The sequence below is a fragment of the Mastigoproctus giganteus genome, chromosome 2 (genome assembly GCF_048544385.1).
Source record: "Mastigoproctus giganteus isolate SK-2022 chromosome 2, ASM4854438v1, whole genome shotgun sequence".
NCBI classification, from domain to species: domain Eukaryota; kingdom Metazoa; phylum Arthropoda; class Arachnida; order Uropygi; family Thelyphonidae; genus Mastigoproctus; species Mastigoproctus giganteus.
The window spans coordinates 254,106,223-254,130,474 of record NC_143576.1 but is presented as its reverse complement, the minus strand read 5'-3'; the positions used below and the strand labels follow the sequence as shown (position 1 = coordinate 254,130,474).

Here is a 24,252-nt window from a genome sequence, read left to right as displayed (position 1 = left end):
AAAGGTCACTTTAACATTAGTAACATTAGATAGTAGCCAAAAACAGTCTTCTGAAAATTTATATTTAGTTAGTATTAGCTGCATGGTACAGGTTTTTTTTTTTTTTTTTTTTTTTGATTTGGTAGTTATTGGCGCATCGGCTTCTGTGGCCATATTGCACCTCCCAAGGTTTTTGCAGTACTTTGATCCAAGCCCGAGGCGGGAATCGAACCCGCGACCTTTGGGTTGCCGGGCAGGTACTTTACCCACTCGGCTAGCCCGGTCGGCTGCATGGTACAGGGATGGCATAAGGCTGGTAAAATAACCAAAGAAGTTTATTGGTCTCTTCATGCCTCAGGTTGTCGATTACCTCGGTTTTATGGCCTCCCAAAGACGCACAAGGTGGGCATTCCGTTGAGACCTATAGTATCATTTGTGGGTAGTCCCACTTATGCTTTATCTGGATTTTTAGCTGGAGTCATCTCTCCTATAGTGGGACGCTCCAGTTTAGTAATCAGAAACAGCAAGGAATTTGTGAACTTTATAAGAAGCCAATCTATAGGTGATGACGAACTCATGATTTCGTTTGATGTGGTATCCTTGTTCACATGTATCCCCATTGAACATGGGGTGCATTGTGTAAGATCGGCCTTGGAACGAGATGATTGCTTTAGTGCTAGATCTTTACTAAGCATTGATGATATTTGTAAAGGTGTGGAATTTTGCCTCGCAAGCACTACCATGGTGTTTCAAAAAGTTATGTATAAGCAGGTCCATGGCACGGCCATGGGTTCCCCCATCAGTGCCATTGTGGCCAATTTGGCAATGGAGGAACTGGAAACTAGGGTGTTTCATCAGTTGAATTTCCCCATGCGCGAGTGGAGGAGATATGTGGACGATACCTTCACTATTTTAAAAAAGGGAAAGGAAGATGAGGTGCTCAATATGCTCAACAGCTTTTCCACATTTATACAATTTACCTCGGAGGTGGAAGAAGCTGGGTCCCTCCCGTTTCTGGATGTCTTGGTGAGCAGAGATGGATCTAGATTAAAAACAACGATCTATAGAAAGCCTATGTTCCGTGGCCAATTTGTTCATTATAGCTCAGCACAGGCTTGTCATCATAAGAACAGTGTAGCCAGGGCATTGTTGAATAGGGTGGGGACCCACTGTAGTACCCCTGAAGAAAAGGAAATAGAAATTTGCAAAGTCACGGCAGACCTCAGGAAATGTGGATACCCCCAGAGGGTCTTGGACAAATATATTCATAGGGTTGAGTCCAATCGTAGGGAGTGGCCTGCCCCTGTGGCTACTGCATACATTCCTTACTATCCGGGCCTTTCAGAACGTATTGTACGGGCATTGCGGGAGTGCCAGACTCGCTGTGTGCAACTTCCGGGTCGGAGGTTGCACACAGTGATATCCCAAGTTAAAGATCCCGTAGCCCAGGACCATACTAGCAATGTGGTCTACGAGATTAAGTGCCCGGATTGTGAGGAGTGTTATGTGGGGGAAACGGGCCGACGTTTAAAGGACCGTCTGGGGGAACACACGACCGCTATCAAGACTGCTAACTATGCGAGGTCTGCTGTGGCAGAGCATTTCTGGGAAAAGCAGCATCGGATCTCCCCTGAAGACGCGGTCATTACCGACCGCGCCCATGGATTTTGGGAACGCAAGTGGCTCGAGAGCTTGCGAATCGGTTCATCCAGTCACAATACTATTAATAGGGACAGGGGGATCCGTTTACACCCCCTGTTTGAGGCAGTTGTCCTCAGAAGGGATGACCGTTTCTGTTTGACACGCTCCCGAGCCACTTCCATTTCCGATACGCGCATGGAGAATGTAGATCATGTGTCTGATGATCACGTGCATGAGTGCCATGGACCGGCTACTTAAGGATGTGTTGTAGCACTGGTAGTATGCTGAAGAAGGAGACGGCAGTTCTCCGAAAGCTCCAGATTGTATGTTTTATCGCTTTTAACCTAGTTTATTTTAATTAATTTTATTGTTTTTAACTATATTTTAACTATAATTTAATCAGTGTTTTATTTTATTTGCATCATATTTCATTGTATATTATTTCATTGTATAGTAAATTTTTAGTTTAATTCCTGGCTGGTGTCTATCATTAATTATTATAGTATGGTACAAGAAAGCCTATGTCCTACACTGCACCAGCCAAAAAAAAAAAAAAAAAAAAAACCCCAAATAAAACAATGATAAAAAATAAATAAATAAAATAAATAATAATTAATAAATAAAAAGGAAATTAAACCTATCATCCTATGCGCTTCCCTTACCCGAAAGTACTATCCAGATGACCTTTGAATTTCCCCAAACTGTCGGCTTCTACCACCCATGAAGGCAACTTATTCCAATAATTTATAACTCGCTGGCTAAAATAAAACTTCCTGCAGTCCAATCTAAACATTTCCCCCGTAACTAGAATTTATGTCCCCTAGTTCTAGCACAATTTATAATCTTGAAAATTTTATCCTCATTCATTTTACTGATGCCTCTCAGAGCCTTAAACACCTCAATCAAATCTCCTCTAAGGTGTCTAGTTTCCAAACTCTGCAACCCACATATTCGAAGTCTTTCTTCATAAGGACGCCCTTTTGCCGATCTCACCAGGAGAGTTACCCTTCTTTGCACCCTTTCAAGAAGCTCGATGTCTTTCTTCAGGTGCGGTCTCCATACTTGAACACAGTATTCCAAGTGTGGTCTAACATAAGCCTTATATAATGGGATTATCACGTCCCTATCTCTACTTGCAAAAGTTCGATAGATCATCGATAGGACACCACGGGCCTTCCTTGCAACCTGTTTACAATGCTCAGGAAATATCATGTCTCACCGTATCGTAACACCCAAGTCCCTTTCCTCCAGTACTGGGTTTAGTTGAACTCCACCAAGTGAATAAGTTATTTTGGGATTACTGTTTCCAAGGTGTAATACCTTACACTTTGTTGGATTAAAGCATAGCTGCCATTTTTCTTACCATTCCTGAAGTCTATCTAGGTCTCTCTGAAGAAACTCAGCTTGACAGTGATCATTAACTACTCTACCAATTTCAACATCATCTGCAAATTTAGACATCACGCCCTCTATCCCTTCATCGATGTTGTTTATGAAAATTAAAAACAACAGTGGTCCTAATACTGATCCTTGGGAAGCCCCACTTGTTACATCAACACAATCTCAGGAATAGCCATTTATCAGAATCCTCTGCCTCCTGCTGTGCATCTAAGTATTTTCCCAGTGATTCCAACCTGTTCCAGCTTATAAAGCAACCGCTCATGTGGGACTGAGTCAAAAGCTTTGCTGAAATCTAAATAAACAATGTCGAAATTATTCCCTAAATCCAGCTCATCAGTGACCCTTTCAAAATAGCGAACCAGATTTGTTTAACATGATTTTCCCTTTACAAAACCATGCTGAGTATCCTTGAGAATTTCAATTCGATCCAAATGATCCTGAATTCCACCCTGGATCATTGCCTCCATGATTTTCCCTACCACCGAAGTCAGACTGACAGGTCGATAATTTCCCACTTCACTCTTAGAGCCACCCTTATGAACAGGAGTTGGCACTTTTCCAATCCAAGGGAATCTCCCCAGAGTCTAGTGATGCTCGCATAATTAGCCTCAATGGTTCAATGCACTCACCTGCCGTCTCCCTTAAGAGTATAGGGTATATTCCATCAACTCCAGGAGCCTCACTGGCCTGTAGGCTCGAAAATTTTTTCATTAAATAATCTTGTAAAATTTCAATATCATTAATTACATATTTTTCAACTTCGCTCCCACAATTTCCCATTGTCACAAAAGGTTTTTCATTTCTAAATATCAATGCAAAATAACTGTTGAGTTCATCTGCAACAGCAGCTGGTGTATTTAACACTATCCCTTTTCCCTTATGTAAAGGGGATAGCCTGGTTTGTCCTGCTCTTTTTGGCATTTATATATGTGAAGAATTCCTTATCCCCCCCCTCTTTGCTCTGTTTGCTAGTGATTTCTCATAAACTGCCTTTGCCCCTCGAACCTTTTCTGTGGGTCTATTACAGATCATCTTGCAGCTGTTATAGGCTTCAGTACTTTTCTTTTTATTGCTCTGTAACCTTTCCATGCCACCTTTTTCTGCTCAAGTAATGTGGCAACTTCACTATTCATCCAACTTGGAACCCTCCTCGTGGAGTATTTTTTTAATGGTAAATATGCATTCAAGGCATCTGTGATTAATATTTTAAAAGCATACCACAGTTCAAATGTATTCATTCTCTGTGCAATATCTACCCACTTAATAGAGGCCATGTAGCACCTTAAGGGATCGTAATATCCTTTTCTGAAATTAAAACCCATTCCTTTGCCTTTTACTTCTGCTACCTCTCTCGTCATCATCCACCGTAGAACTCCGTGATCACTTCCTGCTACTGGTTCCTCTACTGTCAGCCCTGTTATGTCATCTGATTCATGTGTGATAATGAGGTCTAGGATATTCTTTTCTCTAGTACTTTCCCTGATACGTTGATACAAATAACAGTCATCTAGTTGATTTAAAAATTTTGTTCCCCATGTCGAGTTTCCTTCCCATTTACTCCAATCAATTAGAGGCAAATTGAAATCACCCATAATAAGACATTGACGCTTACTTGTCCATTCCATTTGCATGTAGAGGCTTTCGTCATAATCCTCACAATCACCTGGTCTGTAGATTACTCCAACTCGCATTATACCTTTGTTTCCAACTATCTCACACCATACAGACTCTATACTAGCATGTGAAATGTCTGAATCCGGGAAAGCTATCGTCGCATTCAGGCTGCTTCTGATAAGAAGCATTATCTCACCACCCCTTCTATCTACCCTATCCTTCCTAAATACATTATACAAGCCGTACTGAAACTCATCATCCCCAATTTCCGGGTTGCACCATGTCTCTGTAAGCTATATTATGTTCGCGTTACTTGTTTTAACCAGCAGTTCGAATTCACTCATTTTATTGACGACACTTCTAACATTACTATATAAACAATTAAGACTTACTGTTCTTGTATATTTAACTACCCTAACACAACCCTTGAAGTTTTTTAGGCTCTTCCCTGGCATTAGCTACCCGCTCACTTGAAACGTTTGTGCCTCCAGAATATCTAGATAATATGTCCAGATGGGGTAACAGATAAGAACTCTTGAGTTATGTGCAATAGTTACTTTGACCAATTTTATCAGATAAACGAGTGTCAGTATTACCCACATTACCCTTAACTAGCAGTTTCCATGAACCTTTAAGGTATCCTCAATAATACTGGCAAAAACGTTTGCACCACCTTCGTTTAAGTGTATCCCATCTCTCCATAAGGCCTCCGTAGCCGAGTGGGCAGGAGTGGGAGTGCAGCAGCATATGCTCTTTGAGTAGACCGGGGTTCAAGCTCCTGACTGCTGAATACGGTCGATCTGCCAACCCGCACTGGACCAGTGTGGCAGATTATGGTCCATTTCCCTCAACATGAATTGTTGAGGAGGCTTCCATCCTGCAGTGGTTGATAACGGCTGCACTTTACTTTTTTTTTTATCCTCTCTCTACAAAACATATTCCTTCTACCCACAAGTGTGGGCCATGCTGATAGAAATTTCCCCCTTAAAGCCTTGCAGATTCCTTCAAGTCTTGAGTTAATCCACAAGGCTCTTAACATATAATCCCTCCTATCGTGTCTGGGCAGAATTGCAGACACATAGACATTATGGCGCAGCTCGCGGCATTGCCTCAGCATGGTCCTGTATTTTTCCAACAAATCGTAGGATAGTGTACGTTTAATATCATTAGTCCCCACATGAATAATAATATTCTCTTTACCCCCCCCCCCCTAAAATATGACAATCTGTTGGTGACATCATTAATTAGTTGCTCCCGGCAGCCATACCCTGGTTCTACTCCACCTATCCTAATTACAAAAAATATTCCCTGTTTCCCTGACAATGGAGTCTCCTAATAAAACAATGTCCTTTTTAACCAGAGTAGTTTTTACTTGATTTTTCTGTTTTGAGGCCCGAATCGGGTGTGCATCACTTGGTAGATTGCTGGAATCTTGAGTCCCTGACGAGCTCCCAGATGCATTATTCTTGAGGGCAAGCACCCGGGTTTTTCAGCGACTCAAATTGTTCCACCAGTGCACCAAATTGTAATTTAAGATCGGTGCACCCTTACATCGAACACAAAGAAAAAATCCCCAGGTGAGCTATGATTAGTCACCAGGGCGACCTTAAAATAATCCAACAATAACAAAATAATCCAACAATATCTAAATAAAGCAAATATTTAAAAGCACTAATCAGTAATCCAACCCACTTAACTAAGGAGTCCTGACGAAGCGCATCCACAGATGGAGATTTCCTATTGCTATAATAAGAACAAGGCAACATGTTCCTGTTATAGCATAAGCATCTTACATTCTATATAATTTATACAATGTAAACTAACATAGTTGACAACCCATTTGTTAATGCAGAGATTTGAAATTTTTGAAAAATTTCAAAAATAAAAGCAGCAAAGCTGCAGTTTTACTATTTCTTTATGAAGAAGATGAAAAATGAAGTGAGAAAAGCTTAAATTTCAAAAAAAAAGATTAAAGGGAGAAAAGATGAAGAATAAGGAATGAAACTAGCTTTCAAAAATAATTCATTATTTCGTTATTTCTATTTTTGGCTGTAGTACAGTTGGCTTACAATGATCCCCCATCCCAACTGCCATTACATCATGGCTGTATCGTGTATCCTACATATACGCTGAATTTGTTTTGCATTAGAAACATCTGCCCTCATAAAGGGGCCAATTTTGTGGGCCCATATGTCTTGGCACGGACTTAACCAGGTGATGCAGGGTATCCCATGGCAGTGCCACTCATACATTGCACAAAACATCCAGTAACAGCCACACATTGTCAGGTGAATGGTTACAGTGTTGAATGTCCTTTTCAATTAGGTTGGGATTGGCCAAGTTGGGCAGCCATGGTAGGTGTACCCTGCAAAGGTTTCACTCACACACTCACACACCATTCTTAATTTATTGGTAGCCTTACTTCAATGTGTATGCTATCTACCGTATTTCCCCATGTATAAGATGCGTCTTATACAGTGGTCGTAGATTTCTTTTACTTGCATTTTCTGCTTTTTTGCGCTTGTTATCGTTGAGCTCATTGTTTTGCACTTGTTACCGGTATATTAGGTTACGTTTTGCCACCTTCTGCCCAGAAATGGCTCAGAAATTTTCGTACAGTGCTGAATTCAAGTAATGAGGAGTTGTATGAATTTTATGATGAATAAAACTTGAGTCTAATAACTTTATGTAATACATTTTTTTTTTTCCAAATTTCGGGCCCCAAAATTAAGGTGCATCTTATACATGGGAGCAATTCTTCAACACCTAGGCACGGGCTAAATATGTAGTAACTCGTGCAGTTACAGAACAATTTCTCTTCATCCAAATAAGCTGTTTAACTAATATAAGGACTGATATCTTACCAGTAGTTTCAGAGCCGTTAGCAGTATCATCTTGAACTACAGGAATTTGAAAGGTACGAATGCCATCAGAACCACCAAATACTATTGATGATCCACCTGTAACAGAAAGAAATATTTTTATAATTATAATAGGTATTCCACATCAAGAAATGAATAATCGGAAAAGCAATACATATTATTTAAGAATGTAATGTAAAGACTATTGTAAGACCTTAAAAACCACTTGAAAAATCAAACAGGATTGAACTGTGATGAAAACTTATTATCGTATCAATGTGTGGAAACGTTATTATTGTTTGTATGTATAAAAATATATGAAATACAGAGATATATACAATTTCAATTGGTTATCGCAATATATTGTTGGCTTTCAATAAATGGGAAACTGCTGCTACGTAGTTTTATAATAGTAATCAGATACCTTTGTTTTTCCTATGCCAATCGTTTTATCAAAAGATGATTGGTTGTTTGGTATGTATTATGTTGTTCTTTAACTCTAAGCAAGGTGTGCAAGATATACCCAATCCTCTGGGTTTATTATGCACACATTATTAACACATGAGAAATTTTAACCAAGTCTGGTTAAAACTTCTCTTATCAATTTTCCATTAAGCTAGTTTTCTGGTTTTCAATTTTTGAGTTGATTTGATAAAGTTAGACATGAGTTTATTGAATTTGCTATCAAAGTTCGTGGCCGTGATTTTTTATTATTTTATAATCAATGAGTGATTTTAAGAAAGTATATTTAGTGAGTTTACAGCTGTTTTCACTTTTTCATGAGCTATTTCATTTTCCAACACTCTGGAACATCTCAGAATCCAGAAGAAACATCTTTTTCTGTTGTTCTGGTTTGAATTGCTTTAATTATAATGAGGGAACCTGTGAAAATGATTCCACCGGTATTGTACACCTCTGGTGGGTATGGGATTTTGTGCACATAAGCACATATAGGATAGTCGACCCAGGCTGGTTTCATTGTGCTTGGGTGGCCTAGAGTTTCTGTACCATCACAGAGAAAGGTGGAGATGGGCTACTGCCTTGAAGCCACCATGATACACGTACACAAGTTCTGGATGATGTGAAAAAAAATATATATTCAATGGAAGTAAACAATTGCAATTCAAATGGCTGCTAATTCCAATATAGTTGCTATTTTTTGTAGGATTCAAAAATATATCGGTAGAGAAGACTTCTTTGGCACTAACAAATTTTGTGATTTCAACCCCTATTGAGCTTATTGAGTGAGGGATATACTGGCTATCCACCACAGTAATAGCACTCTTTTGTAATACTACAGACTACATCATAATCTCAATAGGTCGAAGTCATAAAATTGATTAGTGGTGGATATAATGTTTCTGTTCCCATTTCAGATCAAAGCACCTGTCCAAGAAAGATGGCCTGTTAGAAATTGTAGATGATATTCATAACAGGGCACAGGTTGCATTCTTCTAATGGAAAATGATGGTTCATATTTTCTGTAGCTGTGTAAGGCAAGCTTAGGGAAAAAACTGTTTGTGACAGTGAAGGCATTATAGTTAAGTGCAAGGCAATCTTAAAGAATTTTCTCTTGCGGTGTCATATTGTAGGAATTGGGTTGCATGCCTAGTGTCTTATTAGGAATATACTTCAGAAATTAAAAGGCTTCTTCCGGCTGTTCACAATTTGAGAGAAAAAAAAGTGTGTTCATCCTACAGATACAATTTTTTTTTTTTTTTTAAATAAGCAATTACAGAAAACACAAGTCATTGCAATTCCACTTTAACCAAAGTAAATGTTTACTCCTATGTTGAAAAGAAGTCGTGAGTTAGGGTTGAATTTGAAAGTGTCTATAATTCTGCCCAGACATGATAGGAGGGAGTATATGGTGAGAGCCTTGTCGATCAATTTGGCCCTGGAGAGAGTGTGCAAGGCTCAAGGTGTAGAATTTTCTCAGGCTGGTCTGTGCTTGTTAACAGGAGAGACTGCTTCTACAGGGATGGGATACACTTAAATAGAAAGGGTACAATAATATTTGCTTATTCTACCAAGGCAGTGTTAGATGGGTCGGAAAACTGCTAGTTTGGGGTGTGTGTGTGTGTGTATACTGGTTCAGGGTGGTTCCCAGGCAAATGCCCATCTCCACCTAAATCATTTAAAACAGAAAATCTGTAAAGTGGACCTGATAAATAAAAAGATAGCTAAGAAATAAGAAGACAAAACATATTTTTGAAAAGAAAGTAAAAAAAAGTAAAAAAAAAAAAAAAAAATTAAGTTAAGCTCAATATCTAAGCTAAGTTAAGTGTATAAACAAGAAATTTTGAATAGGAAAGAATAAAAGTAAAGGAGATACATGGACTAATAGATTAACGGTAGCCACCGGCAAAGATGAAAGTGATTCTTGCACTGCTTCCATTGGAATGAGTAGCAGCCTGGAAAACAAGGTGCAGGGGATTTCAGGGACTGCTGGGAGTCATTGCAGAACAAGTAAATAAATGGGCTCTGTTGGCGAAGCTAAGAATAGGAACAGGTGCATGTATACTTGCGTGTACACCAATGCTAGGAGTTTGGTAAATAAATTTGAAGAGTTTGAGGTGTTGTTCAAAACATCAAAGGCAGATATTGTTGGGATATCAGAGACGTTGTGTCACACAGATATAAGGAATAAAGAAATGGAATTTGGGGAGTACAATGTGTACAGGAAGGATAGACAGAATGGGAAAGGAGGAGGGTGGGGTTATGCATTTATCTAAGAAACACTAAATCCAAGGAAGTACAGCCAATTGACAGGGCTGGGCTGGGCAGGGCAGTGTTGAGTCAGTTTGGTGTGACATAAATATTGGGAAAGCAAAATAGAGAGCAGGAGTGTGTTATAGGCCTAATGACTCTGATGAGTATAATAAAAAACTGTACAGAGAAATACAGGGCCAGTAAATCTGAGTATCTTATAATGGGGATTTTAATTTCCCAGATACTGACTGGAATTGGTGGGTTGGTCTCTCTCAACACACTAGTAAGGTTTTTTCTGGATTTATTCGATGATTGTTTTCTACAGCAGCATGTTTGTGAGGCAACTAAAGGGAGTGGGATATCAGAGACGTTGTGTCTACTGATAATCATATTCTTGATATGATTATCAGTACTATTTCTTCATGCATTAAGAATCTGCGGATAAAGGAACCACTAGGTGGCAGTGATCAGTGTGCTGAAGTGGGATTTACTCAAAGAGGTAACTACTATCAGGTAAGGGAAGCGTTTTTGCTTTTGTAAAGGTAACTACGGAGGTCTGAAACAGTATTTAAATTCTATACAGTGGGACCAACTGATGATGCTACCAACAGCAAATTTAAAATGGGAAGCATTCAAAGAATTAATCTTGGCAGCTACTAAGCTTTTCATACCAACTAAGAAATACTGTTCAAGATTTAGGCCTAAATGGTGTCAGATGAACCAATGGTGTGGAAGAGAAGAAAAATGCATGGGATACATATAAATTAACAGGTGACACGGAAGCCTATGACGGATATAAGCTGGTCTGAAACAAAGTCATAGAGAAGGTTAGGCAGGCAAAGGCAGATTACGAGAAATCTTTGGCAAAGTATGCAAAGAAAAACAGCAAAGAGTACTTTACTTTACTTATGTAAACTCTAGAAGGATGAATCAGATTAGTCTACTTGATATCGATGGTTCAACTGGTTATGATACTGCTCAGGTAACTAACAAACTAAATGAGTATTTTGAATCTACATTCACAACCAGGAGTTATTCAGGGAGTGGAATGCCAGAGTGAATTAAACTATGGCAGTGAGCTAGATGATTTTGTAATAACTGAGACCAAAGTGGAGGAGAAATTGTTGAAGATAAACATAAGAAAGGTACATGGGGAGGATGGGATCTATCTAGTTTTATTAAAGGAGGCAGAAAGGAAGTAAGAAAGCCCTTAGCCATAATTATGAGAGCTTCCTTGGACTCAGGGGAGGTACCTGTTAGTTTAAATTCTTTTCCATGGAAATTAGTGGAGGCACTGGTTAAAGAAACACTGCAGGATCAGTTATAGCTCAGATACAGCATGGGTTTGTCAAGGGGAAGTCTTGTCTGACCAATTTGCTTGGATACTATGACGTGGTCAATAAAGGAACTGAATGCAAGGAATAATTTTGATATCATATATTTGGATTTTAGAAAGGCTTTTGATACTGTTGCACATGGAAGACTGCTGCACAAACTGGTGTGTGGCATTGGAGGCAAATTGCTGTTATAGATAAAAGGATGGTTGAGTGGGAGAAAACAGACTGGTAATCAATGAACACTGCTCTTTGGTGAGTAATGTTATTAGAGGAGTCCCCAGGCTTCAATGTTGGGTCCGTTGTTTTCTGTATTTATTAATGATATATCAGGCTTAATGTCCAAGTTTGCAGACAATACGAAGGTCGGCAGGGTTGTTAATGACAGTACGCTGCTTCAACAGGATCTAGAAAAGTTGAGCAGATGGGCCAAGAGGTGGCAACTGATGTTTAACATTGACAAATGTAACAGGGATAAGGAGGTGATTATCCCTTTGTATAAGGCAATGGTCAGGCCACACCTTGAGTACTGTATACAGGTCTAGTGGCCTCATTTTAAGGATGTAGAGCTGTTGGAATGAGTACAGAGAAGGACAACAAGATTAGTGAATGGAACAAAGGGGTTGCTCTTACTAAAAAGGGCTTAATTTTTGCAAATAACTGTGTCTGGAGACTAGGCACCTGCGAGGTCACCTAATTGAGGTGTATAAAACTTTGAATGGTTTGAGCATGCTCAATGCTGATGTGATTCTTCCTCCTACTCAGACTAATTGCCTGATAGGGCATAAATTGAAATTCAAGTAAGACAGTGGAAATTTGCCTTTAGCCAGTGGATGGTTGATTCTTGGAACAAACTTCCATCTGGCATTGTAGAAGTTGATAGTTTAAATACATTCAAGGCAGACATTTGGAGTGAGTGAATGGGTGAAATGAGGTTTTTTTTCCACTGATGCTATATAAGCTTGCTTTCTTGCATCATGTGCCTTTAATGCTAATGCTATTTTTGAAGGGTCATTGACGAAGTGTTCAAAATTTATTTTGGGGAATGAATTCATCTCAGCACCCCTGATGACTACTGTAAAAATTAATACATTATACTTGATAACCAAGATATACGTAATATTCAGAATAACATGAAATCATAAATTAAGGAAGAATTAAAACCCTAGTTGCAGCATTAATTTGCTATATATTAGTTTCCTACAATGGTCATCATTTTGCCTTTTACTTTCTTATAGTTTAAAAAATTATTCCCAGAGAATGACTTATCTTCCTTCCTCTCCAGTAAAAATGCATTGGCTGATCATGATACTTAAGTTTTTTAAATTTTATTTATTTGTTTGTTTATTATTATTTTTTCATATGTGCTTCCAAGACCAGAAAAAGAATACCAAGAATTCCTTTCAAGGAAAACTGGCAATAGGAAGAGAGTTAAATATCTGAAATTGTGAATATCTTAATTTTAGAATAATTTTCTAAAAAGAAAGCTAATGGCAAGAGAGTTTCCACATTCTTTCTATAAAGACTTTGCAAGTGATGGTTCCAAGAGCAAATTGAAATGATATGAGGGTACTAGGTAGCCAGCAGATTTTTAAAATTTCACACCACCCAGCAACCATGTGCACAGAAGGCACATGGTTGCCATCAGAAGCCAATGTGATTTATCCAACTATACTGGATGGCTGAGGATAACGAAAACTAATAAATAAGAACAGCTGGTAACATGAAATGTTAATTTGAATTAGTGAACTTACTGGTACCTTAAAAATGATGGAACATTTAAGAAAAATAATATTTTGATTGAATGTATAGACCATTGCGAGTAGCAAGTGGTAATGTCAAAGAGAATTCTGTTAGAATTTAGAATTGAATCTGAAAATTACACAACACAGTGTGAGATCTGAATGGTGAAGAAAGAGGAGTGTGTTGAACATGAGAGGAAAGGTGAATCAAAATCAAGAATAAACACCTTGATTTACACCATCTGCCCAGTGGTTATAAACACCATCCTTCTCACTCAGTGGGAAGGCCTAGATTGAAATCATACAAAAGATGCAAGGAATTAATCACTATAAGAAAGCTGTGTGGAAGAGAAGGGGTAGATGCAATTTTCGCAAAAAAAAATATGAGTAACAGATAAAGAGCAAGTAAGGAAAGCAGGGTAGCATTCAAAAGCAAAAGAATAATCATGGCAGGGCATAGATAAACAGCTACATGTCACTCTAGTAAAGGTATATGCTAAAGAAGTTGCTTACCAGAGGATGGGAACACTTCTTCAAGTTGAAAGAAAAGGCTGTCATCTCTGTCTTGAATTCGAAACAGGGCATTTTCTAGGTCTTGGTAATCATCACCCAGATCAAAATGAGATCCCTATTAATGGGAAAATGAGAGAGGAGGAAAATATTTCATAAATAAAATTTCTATTTTGTTATCACAACAATTTTATAAATTTACTAATTGAATCAACTGATAGTAAAGCTAAATATTAATATACAGTTGTGTGATTCAAAAACAGAGATGAGGATTGTTCAAAGAACATTCATTTTAGAACAAAGCCAGTTAGTGTGTATAAGAAACTTATAGTGATGAAGAAATGAAGATACAAACTAGAAAAATCTTAGAATTATCTGAAAATGATGGCCATCCACAAGAAAGAGAAGCGATGGAAAACGGCAGCGTAATTAGACATAACAATGCGCATAATGAAAATTGTCTTATTTCACACAGATCTATATGTCTTACTTATTTAGGAACTTCATTGGGTAGTTCATTTCTCTAGTGTGCAAGTCCTCCACTGATTCATTCTATATCAGATAGGCAGTTAATACATTCACCTAAGAATACATGTCTATTGTGCCTGCAGAAGTTGACTGGATGGGTTGTTTTAGTATAATTAAACGATAATTATAGCAGAAATTCAACCCTGCTTCAATGAAAAATAGTAAATCAAATTCAACATCAAATATAGAAATGGCATTTTAATAGCCACTTGATGAATACCATGAATAAAACAGCATTTGATTCAGACTACTATCCAAGTGAATTTACTTTTATACAAAATAAATTTTTATTTTATAAAAGTAAATGTATGCACTTGTATGTGCAGCACAATGGGGGGGGGGGAGATTTATTAATTTCATTTTCCAATACTTCTTATCATTCAAACCACTTAATTCCACAAGACTAGAATATTTATTTTGCCTAGTCCTGTAGAATAAACATTAACTTATGGTTCAGTGCTGGGCCATTAATTATTTTTATGTATTCATTTATTAATAATACTGAATAAGACAAAGTTTAACTTCAAATGATCTGAAGTTTGCGAAAGTGGTTAAGATATAAATCATAGTAGGATATAGCAAAAAGAACTAGAAAAATTAGCCAGATGGGCTGAAAGTGGTAGCCAATATTTAAAACTGAGAAGCACAAGGTATTTTATTTATTTTTTTTTATGTAAACCCCAAACACGAGAGGTATTAGAACCTATAGTACTTAGTACTGTGCTTGGGCTGGAGACTGAGAAGATGAAAGATATTTGTTGACACTGAACTTGAACTTCTGTAGACTAATTTTCAGGAAATACATATGAAGGAAGGTTGTTCCAGAAAATGGCAGTTGAATGAATAAACAAGGAAGATTAAAAGTTGGTTCTGTGAGTTTGAAGTTGGACACTAAATGGGTGTTGGCTGGTCGTGGCATGTGTTTAGACTGTTTTGAAAGAGGGAGTGGTAATTACAGAAGCCAATTCAGAAGAACAGTGCCCATGGAAGTATCTGTAGAAGAGACATGCAGCAGAAACAGTACGTCTATGAGACAGCGAGTGGAGAGACTCTCTTAGAGATGAATCATTAATTAACATAACTGCCCTCTTCTGAATGGAATCAAGAAGGCTGAGAAAGGTTTTGGGGGCACCACCCCAGATATGGGAACAATATTCCTGGCTGGGCGGATTTGCAATTTATACAGAGTGAGCAGCTGTTTGGAAGAAAAGTTATGCTGAGAGTGAAAGAGAAAACCAAGTTTTTTAGATGCAGAGGAAGCAACATTTGTAATGTGCTTGTGCCAAGAGAGATTAGAAGTCAGGGTAATCCCCAAAAGAGATATTTCATTTTGCCTAGAAATCGGAGTGTCACTAAAGGTAAGCATAGCAGCAGAAGAATCCTTTTTGCGAGATTAGTATTAGTAACGGCCGCATGGTGCAAGAAAGCCTATGGCTCATGCTGCACCAGCCAAAAAAACATAAAATAAAAAATAAAAAATCCGAACAAAACAATGATAAAAACAAAAAATAAATAAATAGATAAATAAAATAAATAACTAATTAATAATAATCAATAAATAAAAAAATTAAATAAAAAATAAATAAAAAGGAAATTAAACCTATCATCCTATGCGCTTCCCTTACCCGAAAGTACTATCCAGATGACCTTTGAATTTCCCCAAACTGTCGGCTTCTACCACCCATGAAGGCAACTTATTCCAATAATTTATAACTCGCTGGCTAAAATAAAACTTCCTGCAGTCCAATCTAAACATTTCCCCCGTAACTAGAATTTATGTCCCCTAGTTCTAGCACAATTTATAATCTTGAAAATTTTATCCTCATTCATTTTACTGATGCCTCTCAGAGCCTTAAACACCTCAATCAAATCTCCTCTAAGGTGTCTAGTTTCCAAACTCTGCAACCCACATATTCGAAGTCTTTCTTCATAAGGACGCCCTTTTGCCGATCTCACCAGGAGAGTTACCCTTCTTTGCACCCTTTCAAGAAGCTCGATGTCTTTCTTCAGGTGCGGTCTCCATACTTGAACACAGTATTCCAAGTGTGGTCTAACATAAGCCTTATATAATGGGATTATCACGTCCCTATCTCTACTTGCAAAAGTTCGATAGATCATCGATAGGACACCACGGGCCTTCCTTGCAACCTGTTTACAATGCTCAGGAAATATCATGTCTCACCGTATCGTAACACCCAAGTCCCTTTCCTCCAGTACTGGGTTTAGTTGAACTCCACCAAGTGAATAAGTTATTTTGGGATTACTGTTTCCAAGGTGTAATACCTTACACTTTGTTGGATTAAAGCATAGCTGCCATTTTTCTTACCATTCCTGAAGTCTATCTAGGTCTCTCTGAAGAAACTCAGCTTGACAGTGATCATTAACTACTCTACCAATTTTAACATCATCTGCAAATTTAGACATCACGCCCTCTATCCCTTCATCGATGTCGTTTATGAAAATTAAAAACAACAGTGGTCCTAATACTGATCCTTGGGGAACCCCACTTCTTACATCAACCTAATCTGAGGAATAGCCATTTATCACAACCCTCTGCCTCCTGCCCTGAAGCCATCCGTCTATCCATCTAAGGATTTTCCCAGTGATTCCAACCTGTTCCAGCGTATAAAGCAACCGCTCATGTGGGACTGAGTCAAAAGCTTTGCTGAAATCTAAATAAACAATGTCGAAATTATTTCCTAAATCCAACTCGTGAGTGACCCTTTCGAAATAGTGAACCACATTTGTTAAACATGATTTTCCCTTTACAAAACCATGCTGAGTATCCTTGAGAATTTCAATTCAATCCAAGTGATTCTGAATTCCACCCTTGATCATTGCCTCCATGATTTTCCCTACTACTGAAGTCAGACTGACAGGTCGATAATTTCCAACTTCACTTTTAGAGCCACCCTTATGTATGGAAGATACATTTGCACTTTTCCAATCCAAGGGAATCTCCCCAGAGTCTAGTGATGCTTGCATAATTAGCCTCAATGGTTCAATGCACTCGCTTGCCACCTCTCTTAAGATTATAGGGTATATTCCATCAACTCCAGGAGCCTTACTGGTCTGTAGGCTCGAAAGTTTTTTCATTAAATAATCTTGTGAAATTTCAATATCATTAATTACATATTTTTCAACTTCGCTCCCACAATTTCCCATTGTCACAAAATGTTTTTTCATTTGTAAATATCTGCCGCACTGGAGAATTCCCTGAAGATCGCCAATTAAGGAATTGGTAGCAGATTTTCGAGAAGTTGAAGCTGATTGAGCAGGACAAGGTTTCTCAAAATAGAAAGTGGAATGAAATGTGCTATCATCAGCAAAACTATGGATAAGATTTCCAGTCAATGGAAGGTCCTTAATATACAAGAGGAAAAGAGTGGGAGAAAGAACTGAACCTTGGGGGACACCGGCATTAGTGGAGAAGATAGAAGACAGAGAGCCATTTACCATCACCCTCAGTGAGCGAACAGAGAGAAAACTGGATAGCCAATTACTAAAAACAGTTGGAAAAACCATAAGATTGAAGCTTGTTTAGAAGACCTTTATGCCAAAAACGATCGAAAACCTTTGAGATGTCAAGAGCAACTACTTGTGTTTCACCGAACCTTTCCATTGAATTAGTCCATAAATGGGTAACACAAGCCAGAATATCACCAATGGATCGACACTGACGGAATCCATACTGGCAATCGTTGATCAGAAGGAAGGTTTCTAGGTAGTTTAAGAGTTGGTGGTTAATTGATTTCTCCATTACTTTAGAAACAGTAGAAGTAATTGCAATGGGACGATAACTGGATGGGAGGGATGTCACCCTTGTTTAGGAACTGGTTGGATATGAGCAAATTTCCAAGCAGAAGGAAAAACACCTTCGGAATAAGAAAGTGAAAAAAGGCGGCAAAGAATAGGAGCAAGTTCAGGAGCACAGATTTTGAGAACAAGCGGAGAAATACCATCAGGACCTGGAGCTTTCTTAGCATCAAGTTTCTTCAAAATCCTTCTGACATCCTTTGGACAGAAGACCACAGGAGGCATTGAATGGAGCATGTTGGGAATGGTAAGACGTGTTTTACCAAGATCATTAATATATGAGTTGGAAGAAAAATGGGTGCTAGCAGGTCAGCTTTATCCTTGGCTGAAGTGACAACAGAACCATCTGGTTTGGACAGAGGTGGGAGGAGCAGAGATGGGCAAAAGTTGTGGCCGATAGCTTTGGCAAGGGACCATGATGCTCACTACCGGGATGCATGATGAATGATTAAACAGGGCCCATTTCAAAATCAGCCGTGTGATAGGTAATGGCATACCACCATATTATGTGATGACACAGAGACCATAACAAAACCAACTCCAAAAACTGCTATTAAAGGAAGACCTACAATTAGGTGGAAGGATAGGATCAGTGAACTTTTGGGATACCGCTCATATAGCACATGATTGATGCAGTTGGAGGAATTTGTTGGTGGCCACAACAGCTCCTGAGGGAACTATGTGGCTGGAAGAAGGATGAATCTAAATCTATGTTAGAGAAATAATATTAATGAATTATATCATTAGTTTATCATTATAGTTAGTTAAAGAAGTCTATTATAATTAAATTGTAACTTTTTTTTTCAGATGAGGTCTCCTTACTTGAACAAGTATATCAAATGTAATCTTACAATTACCTTATACAGTGCGACTATGACCTATATGTCTCTACAGGATTCCTATAGAGATTTCTGGTTGCCTGTTTACATTGCTCAGAAATAATTCATATCAGCCCATATAATAACATCTAGATCCACCAATTCCTCTACTGTTTTAAATTCAACCCGACAAAGTGTATAATTTATTTTGGGTAACACCAAAATAAATTAAGTGTAACACCTTGCATTTTGCTGCCACTTTTTCCTGACCATTCTTGTAGCCTGTTCAAATCATGCTGAAGGAGAGCTGTTGGGTACTAATCATTACTAATGTTTACACTATCTGTAAAATTTCACATCAAGACTTCTAACCCCCACCATTGATATCGTTTATGAAAATCAGAAACAACGCTCGTTCAAGAGTCGATTCTTGGGAGGCCCTACTTCTGCCTTTAACCAATCTGAAGAATATCTATTAATCACAATCCTCTGCTTTGCAGACTTCCAGCAATACATCTTAGAAATTTTCTGGTAATCCCAACATGTTCCAGCTTACACATGAGGGACTGAGTCAAATGCCCTGCTAAAGTCCAAATAAACTATGTCAAAATTGGTCCCTACACATCTCATGTAACTGTGTGAAAATTGCTTACCTAGTTATTTAAGCATGATTTTCCCTTAACAAAAAACCATGTGTGTTTATCAGAATGCCATGTCTATGTTAAATGTCCATGGATTGCACTCTCAACCACTCTCAACCATTATGTATTGGTGACATGTTGGCACTTTTCCAACTGAAAGGAAACTTCCCGATTCCAAAGATGACCTCACAATTAATGGTTCAATGCACTGATGGCCTTCCTCAAAATTACTGGGTATACCATCAACTCCTGGAACCTTACTTGCCTTCATACTCTTGGTTGAATTTTTTCTAATAAACAGTCATCTATAATTCCAAAATCACTAATTTCATATGATGCAGCTTCACTTGCACAGCCTCTTCTCGGCATGAAGGGTCTTTTTTAAGTAAATACAGATGCAAACAACCTGTTCAATTCATTTGCATCAGCTGGGTTGTCTAAGACTTTCCCAAACCCAGTGCACAAGGGTCTGATCTGAAAAATTTCATACATGAAAAATTTCTTGCTTCCATCTTTGCTTTCTTATCCAGTGCTTTCTCATAAGCAGCTCTGGCCTCTGATATTATCTGTGGTATTATTACAAATTAACTCGTGACTACTGTAGGCTTCAGTACTGTTCACTACGTAGCTATCCTATGCTATCTTTTTCTGCTACAATGCTTGACAAATTGTTGCATTAACAGAACATGTAGAGAACGTGGTGTAACTTGTGTTGCTTGCGATGAAGCGAGACACAATTTTACGGTGTACCATAGAAGAAAGATGAAATGAGGATACAGCGAGAAACTTCGGACAGGTAAAAGGGACATTTATAGAGGTTATATAATAATTGCCAAATATGTCATATTAGAAAGTAGATACAAGATGGTCGAAAATATGGTCACATCACGTCACTATGGTGTATGATCTCTTCCAAAGGCTAAACAGTTTAACAGCGGTGAACCATGCTTGATATAAGTGTGTCTATAAGATTCTGTGGCAATACTCGACTAGCGCAGACCTTAGCTCACAAAGTAACCGAGGACTTGGCTGGGAATTCCAAAAATGTTGCGTTATAGTCAATACGTTATGCTCAAAATTATGGTCACATGGCATCAGCATGGTGTATGACCCCAAACCCCCAATGGCTAAACAGGCACAGTGGTGAACCATGCTCGATATTAGGGTATCTATAAGATTCTGTAGCATCAAATCTGATTCTTTCACCAGCTTAGCTCACCAAGTGACTGAGGAGTTGGCTGTCCATGTGAAATGCAATGACCATGTGAAATGCAACACACACTCAATCAGATTTAAACCTGGTGATTGTGCTGGTCAAGTCGGTCGTTGGATATATTCAGTTTCAAGATATTCTTCCACCACTTGAGCTCCATGTGTGGTGGCATTATCATGCATGAAAAGAAAAAGAAAGTCAATGGTACCCCTAAAGAGTTGCACATAGGATTTGAGGAACTGTTCTGGGTACCTCTGCACAGTTATGGTACCCATATCAAAATCATAAAGAGAAGAGCAGCTGCCTCCACATTGTGTCCCTTTCTCTGATTTTGAAGGGATGGTACTGCATTCTTCTGTTTCCAGATGAAATGTCTAGAATCTGTTTGTAGACTAAAGCAGAACTCAACAGAGGACATCCATATGATCTGTCATCCATATCAGTATCTGCATGTAATTCAAGCAGCTCTTCTTGACTATTAGAATCATATGTATCCATGCTTGTTAGGTATGATTGCTTCACCTCAACAGGATATGATTTTTGCAATTGTTCTGCTACTTGATAATATGGAGGATTCTTGGATGGAATTGTGAGTGGTGTATTATTGCGCTGCTAAATCCAGTTTAGATGATTTCTGGACCGAGCGCTAATAGAGTCTAGTCCGAAATCGATGTCTGGAGAGATGGACACTTCCGATTAACATGTCACTGATTGGCAACTGTGGGTAGCAGAAACATAAGTGCATTTTGGCAGACTTGGGATAATCCGTTTTCTAGCTCCTCGATAAGCCCCTGCAATTAAGACATTATGCATCTCCACGGCATGCTGTCCGGGAGTGGCAGTTCAAGTAACTTGCTTTAACGGAAGATGGTAGATTTACTGCACTGATGTTAAGATTATGTTCCAGGTAGGGATTAAGTTGCCATCTTTTCTGATTAATATTCTTTTTGCTTGAGTGACGTTTTGATCTTTCAGTTACTGGACTATTTCTTCTTCTTCTGAAACATTTAATAGGTCCCAATCAGTGATCAATCCTTTGGAAGTGATCAGTGTTTTATGCAGGGGGGGAAGACTTGATTTAGCATTCCAATTAAAGCTGTAAGCTGCAATAATAGTTGAGTGCGAGGTCTCTATTAGTAAATCTCCTGATTGGAGAAGTTAATCATTTACGGTGAACCTGCAGCATTTTCAAGGCATCTCTGAATGATGAAAGGGAAGAGCTTGCCCACAGATTGTGCTGACACAGAATGCAATTTCCGGAATGTAGGAGATTCCTGCTTCCTTGTTACTTTTTCAGTTGTTTTGAAAGAGAGAAGTCATGGTCGGTATCATTGTCAATTTGAAAGCTCTTTGGCTCTAAATGTGGAAATATATTGGTTTCCATTTCTGTTCCTTTTATCCACCAGGGTAGGTTTCCCCCCAGGTTTCCAAGTGGAGGCAGGAGTTGTGCCACCAGTGACCAAGCAGTTATTGAAGTTAGTAGAGTTGGTATATAGACTAAAAAGTGAAAGGTGGATTACCTTTCTGGGTTCTTACTTTAGACCCCCATACGAACACTACCACTTGAAGTACACAAAAGAGAAAATCAAAACAAGAAGAAAAATAAAACTATATTGCTTTAAAAGAGCACTCAGGTTTCATAAAGATAGCATGTGTAAGAAGGGTATGTAAAAACTCACCAATTTCAGCTCTTAAAACAATTTTGATGTCAAAAAAACATCGGACAAAACCCTATAATACTTTAAGAACAATTTCAGATAATAATATATTTTCAAGTATGGGGATTAGCATAGATAAATAATGACCCATTCACAAAAGAAAATATTAAAAAAAATTGATGATTCTAAGGAATTACATAGGAAAACAGAAATCTCTGTTATTCTTTAATTCATATTGAAAATCTTAACAGCAATTTTAAAGAACAGAAAAGTATTACACCATGTTCATGAGGCTATCTATATTAAACCCATCACTTTTAAGTGCTTATATAAGTGATTCTATAAAAGGTAAATAATTGTATTACAATTTTATTCCATTTAACAAACCTAGAAACAGATATTACCTCATCATCTTCTTCATCTTCTGCTTCATCATCTCCTTCCTCATCTTCATGTTCATCCTCATCATCATGTTCAGCTTCATCTTCTTCACTATGACTATGACCTGATTCCGAATTGCTATCTGAATCACTGCTTTCATGATGTTCATCACCTGAAGAAACAACAAAAAACTTACTAATATACACGGAATAGGATTGATTCAGATGCAACATTCTTAAGCAATAAACATTTAGTAGTCTAACAGAAAAGCACCAATAGCAATCATGGTAAGTGTATCAATCTAGACAGTAATTTAGCAATGCGACATTAATAAATTACAATCCAGGCTCATAAAACATAAGTTAGAGGAAATGTAAGCAAAGACTTTATTGAACTGTTTTCAGAGAAAGAAAAACTTCACATCTTATTGCCTTTCTTTTTCTTATAGCGTTTCACCTGAAAACTGATTTGAAAAACAACTTCTGGTGGTGGTGGTGTTATTATTGGAGGTTTTGTGGCACAACATCAGCTAAAAGCCATTATGTGCCATACAATGGTAAGAGATTATTAAAGTGAGATATGTGCATTACGTGGGATTTAAGAATTATATTCTGTCATAGCATTTTATCATTTTTGAAGAAAGTGAAAACTGCAATAACATCAGATCTGTTGGCTAACGTTTGTTGCAAAGTAGGTATGATTTGGGCTGCATGGCTTGATAAGAAGGTGCTTTGCCATACTCCATTATAGAGAGGGAAGTCAAATATGATGTGCTGAACTTTGATTTGAGTATGTCAGTTCGGAGAAAAAGGCAGATCTGAGATAATGAGCTTTTATAAAAGCTTGAGGAGTAAGGTGGACGTCCGCAAAGGTATTAAAATGGAACCCTTGGCTGGCCAACTAAATGCCAGAGTCAACAAAGTGTCGATCACCAAGGCAGAATGCACACGGTTCCATGAGAGGTAGCTATTGCTGGTTGCTCTAATGTCACGAAACAGGAAATATATTGTGCAAAAAGGATAGGTGGAATAGGAGCAGAGTATGTCTTCCAAGAACAAAAGTTGAATAAGTTGAGCCGATATCTTTTAAGGCACGAAAGGTAATGTTGTTATGCATTGGCACTAATGATATTAAGAGTAGGAGATCTGCTGACTTACTTAACAAGCATAGGGCAATGTTATTTAAAAGTTGTGAGTTAGAGTTGAAATTGTTTTAGCAATTCTGTCCAGGCAAGAAGTATACGATGAGAGCCTGCTCAATCAATTCTAGCCCTGAACCTTCAGGGTTAGAATTTTATCAAGCATGGACTGTGCTTGTTAAAAGGAGAGACTGCATCTACAACAATTGGTTACACTGAAAATAGAAAGGGAGCAACAATACTTGCCAATGAAACAGAAGAAGTG

At 38.2% G+C, this 24,252-nt stretch overlaps 1 protein-coding gene across 6 annotated transcripts in view; it reads right to left on the bottom strand.

The window, feature by feature from the left end:
• The window catches only part of HUWE1 (HECT, UBA and WWE domain containing E3 ubiquitin protein ligase 1), a 1,105,343-nt gene that overhangs the window by 384,442 nt on the left and 696,649 nt on the right, over positions 1–24,252 (bottom strand). For all 6 annotated transcript variants that reach the window (XM_090389849.1, XM_090389845.1, XM_090389850.1 and 3 more), the window contains 3 exons: positions 22,873–23,021; positions 13,798–13,912; positions 7,500–7,595 (listed from right to left, as the gene is read on the bottom strand). In XM_090389849.1, coding sequence (XP_090245975.1) covers positions 7,500–7,595; positions 13,798–13,912; positions 22,873–23,021 — 360 coding nt within the window. The remainder of the gene's footprint in view (positions 1–7,499; positions 7,596–13,797; positions 13,913–22,872; positions 23,022–24,252) is intronic.